We start from the raw sequence: 18,790 nt of genomic DNA on the forward strand, positions 1-18,790 counted from the left end.
TATGGAGAACTAAATTACTGGAGTTCATTTAAACATCTGCAACCACTAAAGTGCAACTCCGCACAAACAACAATTTGCCAAGATTTTCAGACAGTAAATATAAAAAAGTGACAGTCTGGGCAGCCAGCTGTGAAAAAAAATGCTGATTTGGGAATTTGTAATTTACAGCAAGCCTTCAAACATTACAATAAATATTACCATAGGCTTTATGACACGCATTCATTTCCCCAAAGCTCTATACAACGTGTTGGTCTTAAGTGCATATAATTATGAGGAAGTGCCACTAGCAGCAACGTACTCGATAGATCAAAATAGTGTGAGGCAGCAATAAAATGCAAACAGGACACTACTATACTGCTAAATCATCTCAATTTAGATCCCCGGACATCATACACAGGTTGTACAGTGCTCTGGTTAGCCCACAGCTTGAATACTGCATACAGTTCTGGTCACTGTGACATAGTGGGGTGTCCAGGCCCTAGAGGCAGTACAGAGGAGAGCAACTAGAGTGATCTCCAGTGTTAGAGGAATGAGCTACGAGCAATAATTAGACAAGTTAGGGCTTGTCACTCGAGAGAAGAGGACTCAGAGGGGACCTCATAGAGGTGTAAAAGTTTTTAAATGGGATTGAAAAAGTCAACCCAGATCAATACTTTAGGAAGCAACAAGTAAGCAGAACAAGAGGATACAGGTTCATTGTTGCAAAGGGTAATTTCAGGACAGATAATAGATTTACAATTATATAGTGGCTGTCATGTCGGGGGGATGTCCTTAGGCACTGGACAGTCTAAGATTTGCATCTAAGCTCGGGATCAGGAGGGTGGGGGGTGCCAAGGGGTTGATTATCCTTTATGCAAAGGGTAATTAACTACTGCAACAGGTAGCCAGGAAAGGTGGTAGAGAACAACAACAACAAATAATAATCCTTGCATTTGATATAGCGCTTTTCACGTCTTTTCGACGTCTCAAAGCGCTTCACAGAATAGACTGTTAAGTGACTTGACCGTATATTTGTGGGTGAAACTCGGCAGCCAATTGCGCACAGCAGTGTCCCACAAACAGTCGTGGATTGAAAATGACCAATTTATTATTGTTTTGTTTTGGAGGGATTATTATTAGGCGTGTGGAGTAAGGAAACTTGCCCAAGGTTTCTTCCTGCCCAGAATTGAACCCAGGTGTCTCGCTTGCAAGGCGAGTGCTCTTACCACTGAGCTACAGACTCCAAATTACATTTGTATAGCACCTTTCACGTTGGGAGGATATCCCAAGTCGCCAGGATACTGGACTCATTTAAAAGGCAGTTTAATGCAGGGATGTGGGGAGACGATAGGATGGATGTTCTGGAGGGATGAGATTGGATGGGCCAAAAGACCTTCTTCATCCAGAGCAATCCCATATCAACCTGTCTGCTCCCTGCACTCAGCAGCCTGTGGCCAACTCCACTTCCCCCGCCCAGTCCACCTCACCGTTGGGGGTCGGGCCTTCAGCCCTTCTGCCCCACTGTTTGGAACTCCATCCCACGTCCCTTTGTCTTGCTCCCTACCTTGCCTCCTTCAAGGCATGTCTCAAGACCCTCCTCTTTGACTGCACCTTCGGCCACCCTCCTACCCATATCCTCCCTGCCCTCCACCCTCCCTGATCCAACAACCACAACAAAATTACATTTATAGAGCCCTTTCACGTCGGGAGGATGTCCCAAGGCGCTGGACAGTCAGGGGTCAGGACCTGAGCATAGGGGAAAGGTGGGTTAGAGGTGAGGAAAGGCAGAGAGCTGGGAGAGCAACCGAAGGCACGATCGAAGAGGATAATAATAATAATAATAATCCTTGCATTTGATATAGCGCTTTTCACGTCAGGAGGACGTCCCAAAGCGCTTCACAGAACACACTGTAAAGTGAATTGACTGTATATTTGTGGGCGAACGCGGCAGCCAATTGCGCACAGCAATGTCCCACAAACAGTCGTAGATTGAAAATGACCAATTTAATTATTGTTTTTGGTTTTTTGGAGGGATTATTATTAGGCGTGTGGAGTAAGGAAACTTGCCCAAGGTTTCGCCCTGCCTGGAATTGAACTCAGGTCTCTCACTTGCAAAGCGAGTGCTCTAACCACTGAGCTACAGGACTCCAGGATGGTGGTGGTGTTGGACAGTCCAAATCCATGACTGTCCAGCAACTTGGGACATCCTCCCAACGTGAAAGGCGCAAAAGAAATGTAATTTTCTATTTGTATCTTGTGATCATGTGACTTCCTGTACACAATGTCCATGTGCACTATCCACAAGAAATGCACTTGACATACCTTTCTGTGCATGCACAGCACACAGGAGGCAGCCAGTCAGTGCCCAAAAGCCAAAATGCACTGCACTTCTGAGATACCACGAATCCTCGGTGTGACCACAATATAAATTGGAGTGCTGTAGCTCAGTGGTTAGAGCGCTCGCCTCACAAGCAAGAGACTCGGGTTTGATTCCCAGCAGGGCAAAACCTTGGCCAAGTTTCCTTACTCCACACGTCTGATAATAATCCCTCAAGAAAAAGAACAATAATAATTTGGTCACTTCAATCCACGACTGTTTGCGGGACACTGCTGTTCGCAAAAATGCTGTGTTTCGCCCCCAAACATGCAGTCAATTCACTTTACAGTATATTCTGTGAAGCATTTTGAGACGTCTAGAAGACGTGACAAGCTCTATATCAAATTCAAGGATTATTATTATTATAAATAGACCCACATAATACCAGGGCTCATTTTGAGTACAGAAAAATACTTTTTCAACTTTATGCAATCCAACAAAATGCTTGTCGGTTATTCCTGAATGTTCTGCAGTATGACCTGCTGAAGCCAACTCATCAGAACTCTGTGTGCACATGCTCAGCCGGGCACATTATGCTGACAACAACCAATTTAGAGGACTCGTTTGTGTAAAAAAAACACAAGCACAAGCTGACCTAATATTAGTCACCGTGAAAAGGAAAACTGAGCTATGCGGAGCAGGAAGGTTCAAGTTCAACTCCCAGTCCGTGCTGAATTAGCTGATCTCAGCTGAGGCAACAGCAGAACCAGATCAACTGGCTCAGTAACCAGCAGGGAATTGTAGCCAGAGTAATGACTCCTGATCATGATTGAGTGACTGCTCTAGCAAGGTGCACATGAATAGGCATCTGGGTCAGGCTTGATCCCCACGGTCACACAGCCTGTAAATATTTACGCATGAAGAATGACCACTTGGATGAGGTACCTGTGGTATCAAACACCAACATGGTCAGCACCTTTAGTGTGAGGAGAAATGTGCAGAGTTTGGGGGTGTGGGAGGAGAAGGGTTGATGAGGAGAAAGAAGCCAGGTTGATGCAAAATTAATGTTGAACTGTCTTAATGATTTATCTGAAACACTGCAAAGATTTAGAAACAGATTCAACAATAACAGCTTACACATATATATCATATTGGTAAAAATTCTCAAAGTACATAAACTGAACCTCAAGCTGGGAGAGAGCTAGGGGAGGGGAAGAGGGGAGGAGGCCTAAACTGCCCTCAAAGGTACATCTTTTGGAACTTTGCCTGTACAATATGCCATGTTCAAGTTGTCTTGATTATTTCTGATCACAATATTTTCTCCCGGTCAATGTGTTTCAAATAAATCAACATATATGAAGATAAGCAAAGCAGTCTTGAACAAAATATCTTTTAATGCAGAAAACTTTGACATCTAAAATGTGCTCTCCTTAGCCTGTCCCTCTGCATCTCTCTCCCCCCTCTCCTCCAACAAGAGCAGTTGGGAGTGGGAAAAATAATTGCAGCTTCTTGCTCCACATCGCTCCACTCTTGGGAGTGATAACACATTGCCTTCTCCTGCATTATAAACCAGGCAAAAGTTTAACTTGCCTAAAAATCTCCATTTCCAAGGAATGATTTATAGGTCATCATTGTGCTAAAAAAATCCTCTTTCATCCAAGAATTGTTTCTTTCAAGAATTCATTCATTGATTCAAGCAGCAATATGTTTAACATTAAATATTAAAAAGATTATGAATCGTTATACAAATGTAACAATTCAATGTTGGCACCACAAAGCCTTGTTCATTTGGTAGTGTTCTTGTCTCTGAATCAAAAGGTTGTGGATTCAAGCTCTATGTTAGGATTTAAGTTCAGTCTAGGTTGACTCTACAGTGCAGTGCTGGGGGTGTGACGCATTGTCACGGGGCTGTCATTCGAATGACACAATACGCCTAGGTCTAATGCACATTTAAGGTCCCATGATACATTGTCAGTAACTAGAGAGTAACAATTTAAGATAGTTAGCAAATGAGGAGTTCAGGAGAATTTTTTCACACACAGAGTAATTAGGATATGGAATGCCCTTCTGGGAGCAGCGGTTGAGGCAGAATCCATATTGGCCTTCAAGTGGGAACTAGACAGATACCTTCAAAAGAGTCAGCTACAGGGGTATGGGGAAAGGGTAGGTAAAATGAAATAAAAGGATTGTTCTTGAGGGAGGCGACATAGACATGATGGCTGAATGGACTTATTCTGTGCCTATGATTCTATGGTTCTATTCAAAAAAAGAAGGGAGTTTCTCCTGGTATTCTAGCCAATAATCCTCACTTCAATGCTACTTGCTGGACATTGCTGCATGCAAATTAACTGTTTGCCTACAAATACAACCAATATACTTTACAGCATTTATTTATGTTTTGACATTATAGGCACTATATCAAATGCAAGACTGTTATTAGATTACAGAAAGGAACTCTGAACATTTAAACAATTTCTGCTCTGCATCCTACATATGTGTTGTCTGCAGTTTTTATATTCCTGTGGGTTGTACTCAACTACTAATATTTAGGATAAATTTGTGTTGCCTTCATGCTTTGGAGAACTGCAATTATTTTAGAACATTTGTGCTTTATGTCAATTTCTTTATCTATAGTTAAATTCAATTTGTCAAGTTAGTTGGAAAACTTAAAACATATGAAGATTTGTCCCTTAAAATAAAATGTATTCATTCTGTGGTCACAGAAATAGCAAGATGAACTTTTCTTATTTTTTGCTTTTAGCAGCTCTTTTCCCTCTTTACTGAAAATTCTATCTCACTCAGCAAGTTAAGACTCCTAAATGTTAGATTTATAGTTTCTCAATTGTGAAATATTGAACTCTGTGCTGAACAGGGATTCAAAAACCTGCCAATGCATCCCATTCCAAAGAATGTTCAATGTAAATGTCAGTCTTGAAAGCAATGCGATTTAAAACAGCTGTACTGAACTTCTTCATCTCAGGGACTTAGCTAAAGGCCACATTGAAGAGCAAATGGTCTCTTTGGAGGGAAGGGAAAGGTTTCACAAACTTACATTTTGTTATGAAAAGAGGCCAACGCAAAGGTGTTTTTATAGAGAAACAAGAACCTAAATATTGCCATTGGTAATCAGACAGTTGAATTCATTAAGTTAACAGAATATGTGTCATCTTTCAATGTTATTTCTTCATACCTTTGGGAAGAACTGTACACATGTATTGTATGAGCTGAGGTATTCTTGTTAATACATTAAATATTGCCACTATTATGATTAACTGAACTTTGAAGCTGAATGCCTGATCCAGCAGAGCCTTCCGTCAATTTTGTTTGGTCAGCCAGATGTCTGACACATATGGAAACCCATCTCTATGTTCAACAGGCTTTCTTCATCTCACCTAATCTTGTGATCTGCTGTGATCTGATATTTGTGTAGCCGACTTGCATTGGATTCAAGTTGTAGTGAAAATAAAGAATTTGCATTTGGTTTCTGGATTTCTTTTTGGACAGTATATGGCACGGCATAGCATACTCCCAGAAAAAGAGTTAATACTGTTTTTGATTCTGTCTTAAAAAATTAATTCATTTTGAATCAGAACTTGCAGGTTAGGTGGCCATTCAGCTCATTGAGCTAAGCTAGTGCTAGCTCATCGCTAGACTTGATTGCTTATCTGGCGAATCTACAGGTACTATTTTATCTCACATAGAACTGTGACATAGTGGCATAGTACTGCCCCAGGAACTGAAATGCTGAATCAAATGAGATATTTAAAAGAGAGATAACAACAAGAAGAGGTACAGAGAAAAGGCTGGGAAATTGGATCGGAAATGGGATCATGCCATGACCTTGTAAAATGGGCAGCAAACTCAATTGTCTGACTGACCTGCTCCTGTGCTACATTCCTAAGAAATGCATTTGGTTGTAAACTGTAATCTTCGGCTCCTTCACAGTGTTTCTATACAATCAGCATCCAGTCACAAAAATGGAATGTTCCCCGATGTCAAATAAATTAACTTTGAAATAATAACAATAATAATAGTAATAATCCTTGCATTTGATATAGCAACTTATCACATTGTTGAGATGTCTCAAAGCGCTTCACAGAACATATTGTAAAGTAAATCGACTGTGTATCTGTGAGCGAAATGAGGCAGCAGTGTCCCAAAACTGTTGTGCATTCAGTGACCACATTTTTTTTGAGCAATTGTTACCCCCGGAAAGCGATCTGCCAATAAATATATAAATAAATTATAAACAAACACATGCTGTTCCACTGTTGTGAGTCATATTCATCAGCTCAGTGTAATATGGGTCACAGATGTGTATCTTCAATCGAGTGCTTGTTGGATTCACAATATGGCTGCATCATTAGATTAATATTTCTTGTTTAGCTTTGAATGCCCAATTTGCTGTGATTTTAGACAGAACATTTGAATGAATTTTGCATTTGTTCTATGACTAATTTGAAAGGAGAGATCCATGACTTGCATGAGTAGGATTCCATGTGACATTTTGTAGTCTATTCATGGTCAGTCAACCCAAGAGGCTTGAACTGCAAGACAAATTGTGCCGTCAGAAAAATAAATGGCATGTGACCGACAGAACTAATGACTGCTGCCTGATTTTTTCACTTCTCATTGGTGTTATCATTACTGTCAGCAATGATAAAGATAGACGGGGGCTGAGCTGTTCTTTACCCCTAAGAACTAAGTCCATGACACCAAAACCTACTGCAAAATGAACTTCTCTGCTGAGTGGTGGAAGATCCAGCCATATTCAATCAACTGAAGAATTCATACATAATGCGCAACACAGAGAGGATAGAATAAACCCTGTTGCTCTCTGCAACAGAAAACGGCTCCCGGAAAAGTGAAAGTATGTTCGGCAGTCAAGAGATATTTATATGTAAATTTCTCTTTTCTTAGGAGGGAAAAAGGTGATTCACCATTGCTCGAAGCATGGGTGAATCAGTTCTACCAGCTTGAGGCAACAGCCGCACATAGTAACATGCATTCCATCAAACTATAATTAACCTAGTAAATGTCAAAGGAATTTGACAGATGGGAAATTAATGATGGGTTTACACAGTGTGTCTATAGCTGTGGGCATGCACCTCAGCTTCCTTTGACTGAATATTAACAAAAATGAAACGTTTCATCAATGCCTTATTTCCGACTCCATCAAACTCCCAGGTTGCTTGCTTCAACTTATCCTGCTAGTGGTAATGCCAAATGCCTTGTCCATTATTGCCATACCGTGGCTAAGTAGCAGTGGCTTTTGTTTCTATGTATCGAGGAAACGGTTCCATGACATTCATGTATGCCATACAAGTGAGGTTACTCAAGGCGTGTATTGGGCCTCCGCTGGCAATATCCCAGCAGCAGCAGTTCGGGAACAATTTCCTTGGATACGAAATGCAATGAAGTTCAACTGTTGGGTGGGGGGGAGATTCTACCTGGATCTAGAGATTTATTCTATTAATGTAGGATTTCAGGGCATTTAAAATTTGACAAATTCTAAGCCTTAAATTTTCAAGCCAGTCTTCTGTTGGCAGACACATCAACACAGGAACATAATCTCAACCTCAGAGGATGAGAGGTGAACAAACAGTTCAGGTTGAAGCATTTTACACAAAGTTGTGAATATGTGAAGTAGACTGCGTGGGGAGGCGGTAGAGCCAGATTCCATCAACAAATTCAAGAGAGAATTTGAGAGCTATTTTACAAATAATTTAATTGAGAGAGATAGAATAGTGGAGAATTATATAGGGTTTTTTTAAACTTTGAGAATAGCAATCCATACCTCAATGTTCTTTTCTGGTCCTATCCATTCCTTTGTTACTGTTAAATAAGCAATAAACAGGGCTTTGGGAAATCCTCATAACATGGAAGGAAGTATATAAATGCAATTTGTTGTTATAATTAATATAAATAGTACATTCCGTGAAATGTCAACACTTTTCCACTTGAACACCAACCCAGCCCACTCCAACCATAAATACAACTGTAGCTGACACCAATTTGTCTTGCACCCACAGTCTTTTGAGTCAGAAAGTGTTTAGTATTGAAATGGTGAATGAGAATAATTAGCAAAAAACCATTGTGATTGCACTCGGAGACTATAATGCAATAGCCTCAACCTTTCAATCTTACACTAGGTATACTGTACAATAATTCCCTCTTATTTTCAATTTCATTTAAATAAAAAGCTTTTCTTGCATGACATACAAATAGGCTGAACAGAAGAGCACACTTACAATGCCTGTGGTATTATGTTTGTTGTGCTTGTATTTCTGGACAATGGCCACAAAGGTTTTGCACTGAGATTTTAGTTGAAGAGGCAGTGAGTTGCTAGATCAATTTTTAAAATATTGTTGCTTTCAAGATTTCTTTGAGTAGGAGGATTTAACAACTGCAGCAACATATCCTGTGCCACTGCAAGGAAACCAAAGGCCAATTGCTCTTACTGATCTCACAGTGTATTTTTCCATTCTTTGATCTTTTTCTAAGTGTCAGGTTATGCTTCTGTTTCATGTTGCTTGTGTGCAAATGTCAGAAGCTTCCCTGCAAACCAAAAGAAAGGCCACTGTAATCACAAATATATATAGGTCAGAAACTGTGATTCAGTGATCCGGATTAGTACAATGAATTTTCTTTCACTGGACCAGCCAGCACAAATACAGTGCTTGTTTAGTTTTAAATGCTGTAGTAGAGAAAGTAAACCCAGAACAATGCTTTCAGAGATGCCAAGGCAGCAGGAAAAGAGGGCACAGGTTCAAGAGCAATGTTATGAAGAGCAATTTTCGGACATAGGCCAGGAAGTATCTCTTTACACAGAGGGTCATCGATGGCTGGAATGGATTATCCAAGAAGGGAGTAGAGGCTAGGATGCTGGACTCATTAAGAAAACTCCTTGGTGCTATAATGAGAAGACAGTTGGGTTGGCGTTGAAGAATAATGAGATGAAGAGCCCTTTTCATCCACATCTTTTGTCACTTTATTCCTTGTTTTATTCTAATACATTGATAACCACACTGACACAATGCAAATGTGGTAGCTATACTGCTAGTAAATTGTAATATAATAACTGACATTTATTTTAATCAAACAGGTATGTTGCCCTCCAATAATAATAATAATAATCCTTGCATTTGATATAGCGCTTTTCACGTCGGGAACACGTCCCAAAGCGCTTCACAGAACACACTGTAAAGTGAATTGACTGTATATTTGTGGGCGAACGCGGCAGCCAATTGCGCACAGCAATGTCCCACGAACAGTCGTAGATTGAAAATGACCAATTTAATTATTGTTTTTAGTTTTGGAGGGATTATTATTAGGCGTGTGGAGTAAGGAAACTTGCCCAAGGTTTCGCCCTGCCTGGAATTGAACTCAGGTCTCTCGCTTGCAAAGCGAGTGCTCTAACCACTGAGCTACAGGACTCCCTAATAATAATCCGTCCCAAACTAAAAACAATAATTAAATTGGTCATTTTCAATCTACGACTGTTTGTGGGACATTGCTGTGCGCAATTGGCTGCCGCGTGTATAAGCATATACACATTCTTTTTTGGGCTATATTACTCAGGACACAAGAATACTGGCAAGCCACCCTTTCTCTTGCCACCCCACACACTACCTGTGACACAGTTAGCTGGCATCCAGAGGTGTACAACATTCGACTAGTGGTGACACCATTCTAAAAGTCCCTTGTGAAGAGATGCCTGTTCTCTGCTTCATATCTCCTCACCCAGTGTGAAAGGCTTGATATCAAAGGATTGTTATGTACAGATATCCACTTGACAATAACAACTTGGATTTATATAGCGCCCCTCACACAGGGTAGTGCCCAGATCGCTTGGCAATGGCAGAGCACGACTCAGAAAAGATTACCTTTTGCCATCTGTTTTTTCTCCCAGCTTATTAGGAAAAGCATGGCAATATGTAAGCAGCGCTGTAATTCAGCAGAATGTCTGTAATGGATTGAAGAAACCCACTTTAAGGTTTGAAATGCTCATGCTCAATCAAATGAAACTAAAATGAGATACAGTTTCCTATTCTGAATTGTTTCAGATACCATGTTTATTTAACATTCACTGGCATTGCCCTAAAGGTGTCATCAGATGACCTCTTGATGTAAGTGCTGTATTTTTATCACCAGTTTCTTAATGTAAAAAAATCCCCTAGCTAAATATTGGTCAATTGGAAAGTATTTTGTTCTTATTACAGTGTAGCCCCATTGTAACAGTGCTTGAGATCCATCAAATCCCCAAACACTATAGTGGGTATGACAGCACAGCCAGAGTACTCTGTCCCTATGCAATGAGCTGTTCCTGTGGTAAAAGAAAAATGTCCAAAATCTGAGCAATTGAATAACCACCAACATCACTTCCTGTTTGCCTCACATGCACAAAGCAGGAAGGCGGTGATCTGATTTTTAGCACAGGAGTTGTTCGGATCTGGAATGCATTGCCTGAAAGGGTGGTTGAAGCCGATTCAATAACAACTTTTAAGAGAGTAGATAATTATTTGGGGAGGACAAGTTTGCAGGGCTATAATCCTTGCATTTTTGATATAGCTCTTATCACGTCTTCTAGGCGTCTCAAAGCGCTTCACAGAATATACTGTAAAGTGGATTGACTGTATATTTGTGGGTGAAACGCGGCAGCCAATTGTGCACAGCAGTGCCCCACAAACAGTCGTGGATTGAAGTGACCAATTTATTATTGTTTTTTTCATGCAGGATTATTATCAGGTGTGTGGAGTAAGGAAACTTGCCCAAAGTTTTGCTCTTCCGGGAATCGAACCCAGATCTCTCGTTTGTGAGGTGAGTGCTCTAACCACTGAGCTACAGTAGTCCATGCTCCCACTCCCCCACTCTATGGGGAGATTGAATTGGATAGCTCTTTTCAAAGAGCTGGCACAGACACGATGGGCCGAATGGCCTCCTTCTGTGCTGTTTTATTCTATGATTTTATGAAACTAAAATGGCTAACCTCTGGGTCATTTGGTCACTGCTGACATCACTTTCTGGTTTGCCGATGCATAGCAATTTCAATACTAAAAGCTGTTCGGTGTACTAAGAGGAGTCGGTCTGTCCACACACACAGTGAATGTAATCTACAGTGCAACTACATAACAACTGAATTCATGCTATAATGAAGCATGATACAACAAGGCTGCACTGTGTATAATAGCTCAACTAAAGTTCTCTTCACAGTCGGGCTGGGAGTCAGAGCACAATACAGTAATTGGCCTCAGCACCCCAAAGCTAGAGAGAAGAAAAAATACTAAGGCATTTCTGCTTCTCATTACAATCTGCTGGCCTAACTGGAAAATGTATGTACGTGTGTGTGTGCACACATGTGTGCATGCGTGCATGCTGCCATGGCTCTTTCTATAAATAACACAGAGTTGCAAGACTTCAGCTTTGACATGATTTGGCATCTGAGCTATACAGGGGACCCCAGAGAAAAAAAGCTATTTATGGTCACGAGCGTTTTCTGTCCACACTGTAACCTATACTATTACAGCACTTTTGAGATACCACTAACAGGCCACTAACTGTGATCCCTGCACAGCCCGCTTTAACACCCACTTTCCAGACTCATACAGGAAGAGTGGACAACATCCAGCATCCATGGAAGAGAACCATACACCAATTTCAGTTCGAATCTTCAACAGAGCAAACATTTCTTTTGATTAATAATCCATAATTAGAACTAATTCTAAGCCATATTCCACATCAGAATTGCACACACCTTGATTTGTGCACCACTAATGTTCCACACTATATTTCCAGATGATTTGACATGTGTGGAGTTGCAGAATATTACAGTCCCTACTGAAGCAAACCACATAACATTTACTATCCAAATAAATCGCACTTGGCTAAAAATTCAGACTTACTGCATTTGATCGCTTCCAAAGATATGAATCATTTCAATCAGCACTCAGTCAAGTGCATTGAAACTGATGTGAAGTCATCAAACCCCTATGCCACTCTTCTGCAATTTACCAATTAGTGTCATGGAGATTGGAGCTCTCCAAAGCATTATTTGATCTTCTCACACTGAGTAAACACAGCTGTTAATCATGGCAGCTTTAATCAAAAGAAAAACTAAACAATAAATTAATACTGAAAATTAGCAATTACCATGTAAGATTTCCTCATTAAGTGCTATAACGTGGTGTGTTATCTGGTGCCTGCTGGGCAACACAAAGCAAAGACCTGAAGATTTACAGATCTTGGTTAATGGCATTCCTGAGGTGTACCTTAGGGTGAGGATTCTTGAGCTGACAAACAATAAGGCAAGATGTATTCTGGTTGACTAAAGGTTTCTGGTTGACTGAAGGATTCTGGCTGATTGCTGAAATATGTTGAATACCTCTCCCTGAACCAGAAAAGTCTAATAATAATCTCTACATTTGGCATACAGATTGCATCTTTCCCACCGGAGGAAATCTCAAAGGACTTCACAGGATACACTGTAAAGTGGAATGATTTTGTGTTATGTGGGCAAATGCTTTGTTTAGTCAGCACATGTTTGGTAGCAAATCTCTTCCAAAATAGTGGCAATTCACAAACAAACAAGACAGGTTTGACAGTAAAAGGCCTTTCCACTGATCTAGTTTCACCTTCTGATTAGTTACCAAGGAGCTAATTATACTGGAGACTCGTTCCTGAGAGGGAGTTTCAGGAGCGATGCGATTCACTCCACACAGGACAAAGAAGAATATATAATTACTCTGGACTCACTGCTCTCTTTTGAACAAACCATTTTTAGTGCTATTAAAGGAACATTCATCTGATTTATTGCAAACTCACCACTCCCTTCACTTCATCATTTGTGGCCAAGCTTTCAACCATCATCCTGTCCTTTGCAACTCTCTTCCAAAACCACTCTTTGCCTGTCCCTGCCTCAAACCATCTAAAAACATTTTGCTTTGACCATGTCTTTCGTCAACATCTTGAAATCTTTCACTTCCTGACATTCTTTTAATGCAAATAAAAAGTGCTGTGTAAACTGTGTTTTTTCCAGCTCAAATGAAAGTGATATGTAACAGTCACAATAAAGTATGCTTCCAACTCCATATGGCTACCCTACTCGGACCAAAGTGGCTTAACATCCAGCAATGTAACCTCATGTGATAATATGCCCACAAAACACACAGTCACTTTACACTGCATCCTGTGAAATGCTTTGGGATGTCCTCCTGACTTGAAAGGCACTATACCAAATGTAAGTATTATTATTATTATTTTTACATTGTTCAGAGATATAGTAGATTACCACATATCTAGCTGCATGCAACTCTCTGCATGTTGGCTAATCCACATCAAGCTCTAATAGAGAAGTGAGAGGCCAGGAAATAAAATCTGTGATTTAGCTGCACATAGCACCTGCAATCCAACAATGTGAAGAAATATTTAACTTACAATTTTTTTTTGCAGGTAAAATTTTGAGTTAGAGAGAGAGAGAAACCCAGAGAAAGAGAGAGGAAAGAATCAGATAGAAATTTAGACTCAGTGAGAGAGAGGGAGGGTGATAAGATGAATAACATCAGTATCAGAGAGAGAAAGTTTGAGAGAGAGAGAGAGAGAGAGATTCCAAGAGAAACAAAAAGACTCAAGAGACAGTTAGAGAGAAAGTGAAAGAGAAAAAAAGATTGAGGGATAAAGTCAGAGAGGCTGGCAAAGTGTGGTACTATAGCATCAGTATAACTCATGATGGTTTCTTTGGTTTGCACTGTAGCTAATTTGTAGTTGCATGACGACAAATTATCCACATTCGCTTCCACATCCACAATGTGCCAGTACCTATCAATTCAGATGATAAAATCTCTACTGCAAAACACAAATTCTCTGCTTAATCTTATCCAGCTACAGCAGGAGCAGACGTTTAGATGCAGTTGCAATTAGATGTCCTGCAAAGCATGCTAGCCAGCAGGTAACAATATTCTCTCATATCACTATCAGAAATAAAAGGGAGTTCACCCAGAAGGAAGGGAAATTTAAAAAAATAAAATGTAGATGAACGAAAATCACAAAAACTGCAATAAAAGATAATCTTCCAGGCACCTTTTTTTTAAACATTGAATTTGATCGTAATCGACTACGATTTTATATACGTAATCTGCATCAGTAAATGGATTTCACCAGCAATAATAATACAATTGTGAAGTACTTTGGATTTTTTTTCTGAGACACAACAGAAACTTGATAGGGAACAAATTAATAGAATAAACTCTTGTGAAAATAACCAGTGCCTCTTACCGAAGTCTGCCAGTTTCAGCTCCCCAGTATCACCGATAAGTAGATTCTGAGGTTTCAGGTCACGGTGAAGAATATATTGCTGATGTATATAGGAGAGCCCTCGAAGCAGCTGGAACAAAAATATCTTAAAGAAAAGAACAAAAGAATTAACCTAGGAATCATAACCAGGCATCTTAAAATACCAAACAATTCCAGAAAATTACTTTTCTAAAGAAGCTGTGATTTATCAATGATAATACACATGAATATCAGATTAGTTTCAACATAGACTGTGTCAAATTTTAGATTTTTGATCTTACATTTTTGTGAGATGAAAGATGAAGATGAGGCTTTACATTATGATACCAGGCTTCAAACTGGTGTGAAAGCTACCTCCTCAACACAGACTTTAGAGATGGTGAATTTTGTTAAGACTTGGAAGGTGTGGTGGAGGGCATTAAAACAAAACAGATAGGGTTTGCAGTGAGATTATATGATACCTGCTTGGAGCTGTCTTTTCAAGATTTTAATGGATTTTACGATTCAGAGAGAGAGATACTTCCAAAAATGGATTCTGATTCTTTTAATCTGGTTACAAATCATATTCATAAGGACTCCTCCTAAATATGCGCACGATATTTAAAGACAAGTTATTGTTCTACTGAGTCAGCTGATTGAGGAAGAAGACTCATCTCCTGAGCTGCAGAAAAATCCCCACTCCCAGAGATTACAGAACTCAGGTGGAAACAAAAGCCTTTCTGAGATACTTGCAGCCCCTTAAGGAATGGTTATTTCATCTAAACAATATCAAAACATAGTACCTCTTCAAATTCTCAAATGTCTCAAAATGCTTCACAGGATTTACAGTAAAGTCCAGGCACTATGTAGTTTGTAGGCGAATGCAACAGCCAATTTGTGCACACTAATGATCCACAAACAGTTTTCAAGTGAATAACCAATTTTATCTGGGGATTGTTGGCCAGGACACAGGAGAAACTTAGTCATTCCAAGATTGCTATACAGAAGTTAAGTGAGTTTAACAGTGAGGTACAAGAACGGAATATGTGCAACAGGAGTCATGCTGGATTTGCGATCATTGGTTCTGACTGTGCATAGGGTCGATCCGTGAGAACTCTGTTCTAAAGTAACCTGGAGAAGATAAGGCAGGATATATTTTCAGACACTTTATTAATTTTATCAACCTCAAAATACTGAACGCAGAACTTTATGGCCTCAATTGACTTGAGCTCTCCTGGATTTCCTTCCCTAGAAGTATAAGTATTCAGAAAATGACAGTGTAAACTGTGATATACAACAGGCCCATATTGCCTGCTTAGAACAGAGCTATAACGGCAGCCTATAAATATAATTTGGGACTCTTTTCCTTTCCACTCCCACATTCCCCAAACTTACCATGTTTAATTTGCAATGTATTTGTACTTTTATGTGGTAAAACAGCTTTAAAATTTAAGAACCAAAGATTGGTATGGTTCTTGCGCTCGGCTGATGTTTAAATATTTGTGGTTGCTGCTTTTCAGTGATCCGAAATATTGCAAGTAAGTTGTTCCTGACCCACTCTCATTATTATGTGATTCAAATCAGTATGAATAAACACTAGAAATTCCTCCCCTAGCCACATGAAAGAAATTGATTTGGACTCTATGTGTGATCAAAGACATGGAAATATAAGATTCTCTCCAAATATGAGTTAACCACAAGGAAAATTATTTACTTAGTGCTGCCTATCCATAGATCTGCCAATATCAGGAAAACTTTAAAGCTAAGCTCAAAAACAAAAATATCTCCAAGCAGTGCTGGAGGGGTAAAGGGGGAGGTGACTGTCACTGCAGTTGAAGAGATTTTGAGGGCAGTATTTAAAGACAGATAGAAAATGGGTAGACAGATAGCTAGAGAGAGGGATTTCCAAAGGATGAAGGTGAAGCCTCATACCCCAAGTGAGGACTTTGAAATAGATTCACTGAAGGCAAGGAGAGAATGTAAGTTACCCTGACGAGGACCAGGGTGATGGGTGTGCCGAGTATGCTGTAGGTGAGAATATGGGAGCAGAGTTTTGGATCAAGTTGAACCTAGTGAGGGAGATTGGTAAGGTTTGTGTTAGGTGAGCAGTGTAGCAAAGGTAAAGATAAGCAGTCTTATTCAAAACAAAGAAAGTTGAGGAACCAAAGGAAAGCTAAGTTGCGCAATGGTTCAATAAGTTTGAGAAAGAGGCCAAGGAGGTTGAGGAGCCAGACAACAGGAGCATTGGCAGGAACAGAGGAAGAGGATTCCTGTGTTGAACATGTTAAGCTGCAGAAAACTGAGGCTCATCCAGGTTTTGATGTCTGACAGGCAAGCGGACAGAACATCAGAGGACCTGAAATCAAGAGTAGAAGCGAAGAGGAAACTTTGGGCATAATCCACATACATGAGGAAATTAACCCCATATCTGTAAATGATGTTACCAAAGGGGAGCATGTAGATAAGGAAAGGGAGGGGACAGACAACACAACCACAATGTGGTCCACAGATGGCCATTGCAGTCAATGACAATACAGAATTCCCAGAGCATAAGAAAGCATGGTAAATTGATCATTCCCCTTTTGAGATGTTACAGTGTTCAACAATACTGGTCTGTTACCTACAAAACAGAAGGTAATTATTGTAAAACACAAATGCTTTCAGGTGATAAAGAAATATAAAATTATTTCTTTCTTTCTAAGTGCGATACTGGATGAAAAAGAAATGTCCAAACAAGTACGGATCTATCAGATAATTTCAATTTAAAATGAATAACTGGTTATGTTTTAATATTAATCTCAAAGCTTTATATAATGGTGAGTGAGAGCTAGCGTGAACCTGCAAAAAGAGTGGAACCAAACCAGCAATGTTAGATTTAATCACAGTCTCAAAATCAGCATTGTACCAAAGGTTAGTTTTTGTTTTCCAAGACTTAGCATATATAACCACTTAATAGTTTGGGAAAACATGCATTCAGCAGCGTTAGACATAAAAGATGGGATAAATAAAACCTTCAGATTTGACAGCTTCATTATGAGGAATTTGCTATTTAAGATTTTTAGGCTTAGTGCTCACGTCAGCACACTCAGAAATAAACAATTTGTACTTCTGCCGCTGTTCAAAGAAAATGCTTCTTGAAATAAGGGTGCCTGCCTTTCATTAAAAAGAAAATAAATCTTTATAAACGTACAAAAGTAGCATTATCTTATTCAACCTTTAATAGTACTACTTAAGAGAACATAAGGCAAGCTGAGGATACAAAAATTATATTCACCTCCACCCACCACCGAAACATGTCCTTCCAGGTAAGCAACTCCATCACAGCTTCAGGTGATATTTTGAAAAGTTTATTAATAACTGTTCGTAGATGTTTTGCCCTGATATCTATTTTCACCTATTTATGCTCTCTGGTTCTACTTTGAAGAAACAGCTTAGATTTATATTTTCATCTTTGTCAGTTGCCCCTGGCTTCCCTTTTTAACAGATCAGCTCCAGATTCTAATCTTTAAATCCTTCAAGATCTTGCTTGCTCTTGCCCCACCTCTCCAATCTTCTTCATCTTCATTCTCCCATTTATTCCCTCTTGTGGTCGACTACCTCATTCCTCACACCTTTGTTCTAGCAGCAGTGTTCGAACTTTAAATCCACTGTGCCTCAAGTGTCAAAAATGCTCCCCCAAATTCCTTTACCTTACTCCTTCTCTCTTTGTCTTCCGTTTCCTCTTAACTTGTCTCCTTGACAATTCCTTTGGTCAACATTCTGAAATGCTCCCTCCTTCCTATCTTATTTGATGACAATAATCTTTGCTGGACAAGTAGCCAAATATATATGCACAAGCACAACTAGTGAATGCACTGAATCTCACCTTATTTTTATAATCACATGTCCAAATAATCATACTTTACCGTACAGTTTATTTCTACAAGCCAAAACTATTACATTAAAACTTAGATGAGAAATAAAACATTTAATAACTATTTGGAAGTGACATCTAAAATGTAAATATGTAAAAGTTTCAATGCAAAATATGCTTTATTATGCTAAAATCTACTGAGGCATAATTATCCACCTTTGATAATTTCAAGAAGCAATTTCTTTGAAAACCTGCCGACTGAGGGAAAGAGGTCCAGAGTTTCGGGACGTAGTGGCAGAAGACACAGCCACCAATGGTGGAGCTGAGGGAACGAGGGACAAACAGCAGGGCGGAGCCAGCCAAGCAGATGCAGT

The 18,790-nt window shown here is 39.7% G+C and overlaps 1 protein-coding gene across 1 annotated transcript in view; it reads right to left on the minus strand.

The window, feature by feature from the left end:
* Positions 1-18,790, minus strand: part of cdk14 (cyclin-dependent kinase 14) — a 266,289-nt gene that overhangs the window by 87,604 nt on the left and 159,895 nt on the right. The window contains exon 7 of the mRNA XM_007897534.2: positions 14,567-14,690. Within this exon, the coding sequence (XP_007895725.1) occupies positions 14,567-14,690 (124 nt within the window). The remainder of the gene's footprint in view (positions 1-14,566; positions 14,691-18,790) is intronic.

Source organism: Callorhinchus milii, unplaced genomic scaffold (assembly GCF_018977255.1).
Source record: "Callorhinchus milii isolate IMCB2004 unplaced genomic scaffold, IMCB_Cmil_1.0 Scaffold2, whole genome shotgun sequence".
In the NCBI taxonomy this organism is placed as follows: Eukaryota; Metazoa; Chordata; class Chondrichthyes; order Chimaeriformes; family Callorhinchidae; genus Callorhinchus; species Callorhinchus milii.